At 52.7% G+C, this 1,340-nt stretch overlaps 1 protein-coding gene across 1 annotated transcript in view; it reads left to right on the top strand.

Annotated features, from left to right (window-relative positions):
• Window positions 1–534: 534 nt before the first annotated feature.
• stk35 (serine/threonine kinase 35) overlaps window positions 535–1,340 on the top strand; it is a gene marked incomplete at its 3' end in the record, with an annotated part of 3,312 nt that continues 2,506 nt past the window's right edge. Inside the window, 1 exon segment of the mRNA XM_037685067.1 lies at window positions 535–1,230. Coding sequence (XP_037540995.1) covers window positions 681–1,230 — 550 coding nt within the window. The 5' untranslated portion in view covers window positions 535–680.

Below are 1,340 nucleotides of genomic sequence, written 5' to 3'. Positions count from 1 at the left end.
AGAAAACTATTAAAAAACAGCTAAAGTGAAAACAGGAACATGTTCCTGGCAAAAACCAACACAGACATACTAAAATAAAATTATAACAACAACAATAAATCATAAGATGATTTTGGAAAAATAAATTATATAACTGTTTTTAGCCCACGCGTGTTTTTGCAGATGGACCCTAACGTGAGGCTTTGAACACACCGAGGTACACGTGCGCCCACTCCCCCGTCCAGCTCCGCCCCCTCCCTCCTTTACACAGGCAGAACCCGAACTGGTCGAATCAGAACCAGCCTCAAATTATATTGCACATCGGAGAAAACTTTAATCTTTAATTTTATGTCATATTCTAGCTTCAATCGACTTAAATAAACGAGCTTAAATCCAAACAAACTAGCTTGTTTGCTAATTTCTACAGCGGCATTTCCGGGTGCTGCGTTCAGCCTCAACCAATCAGCGAGCTGCTGCTGCTAAGCCACGCCCGCTGTTCTCTGAGAGCGCTGGAACATTTTGTCAGGGAAACCAAATTAGTTAAAACAACTGGCCTGACAGCCCGCGGCGCGTCACCGCAGGTAGTGTTTTAAACAAAAAGAGCTCGGCTCGAACCTCCGAACCTCGCCGGCGGACGTTAGGACGACCAAACTTTACCCGCTCAGAGTTTAAGTAATGACAGAGAAACACGCCCTCGCTTCATGCCTGCTTTCAACAAAAAGGAAGTTATGGATCTTCGAAACGGGAAGAGAAGAAAGGTAAGCGGGGGCGTGCGGCGCTGCAGGCGGACTGTGGCCGCCAGGATGAAGCGGGAGGCGGGGAAAGTCCTCCGCTCGCTCACGGTGGAGAACAACATCAACGGTTCCGGGCTCATGGACGACGACGAGGAGGAGGAGGACTGCTTCTCCGTCAGCTTCCTCCGGGCTGACCCGCCCGGTGGAGCCTCGGCCGTGTCGCCCCGGTACAGCCTGCTCCGGGAGGTGGGCCGGGGCAGCTACGGGGTGGTGTACGAGGCCGTGGCCCGGAAGACGGGGGCCAAGGTGGCGGTGAAGAGGCTCCAGTGCGACGCCCCGGAAAACGTGGAGCTGGCCCTGGCCGAGTTCTGGGCCCTGACGAGCCTGGAGAATCGACACCAGAACGTGGTCCAGCTGGAGGAGTGCGTGCTGCAGAGGAACGGCCTGGCCCAGAAGATGAGTCATGGCAACAAGAGGTCCAGACAGTACCTGCGGCTGGTGGAGACCTCACTGAAAGGTACCGGAGGACTCGACGACAGGGTCCAAACGAACCTTAACATATCTAATAACTGTCTAAACCCGATAAGAACCGTTAATCAGAAGCTAAAACACTTTACGTTTCAGGAC

This window comes from Nematolebias whitei, chromosome 11 (assembly GCF_014905685.2).
Source record: "Nematolebias whitei isolate Nwh7 chromosome 11, NemWhi1, whole genome shotgun sequence".
Taxonomy (NCBI): Eukaryota; Metazoa; Chordata; class Actinopteri; order Cyprinodontiformes; family Rivulidae; genus Nematolebias; species Nematolebias whitei.
This window is presented reverse-complemented; position numbering and strand designations above follow the sequence as displayed.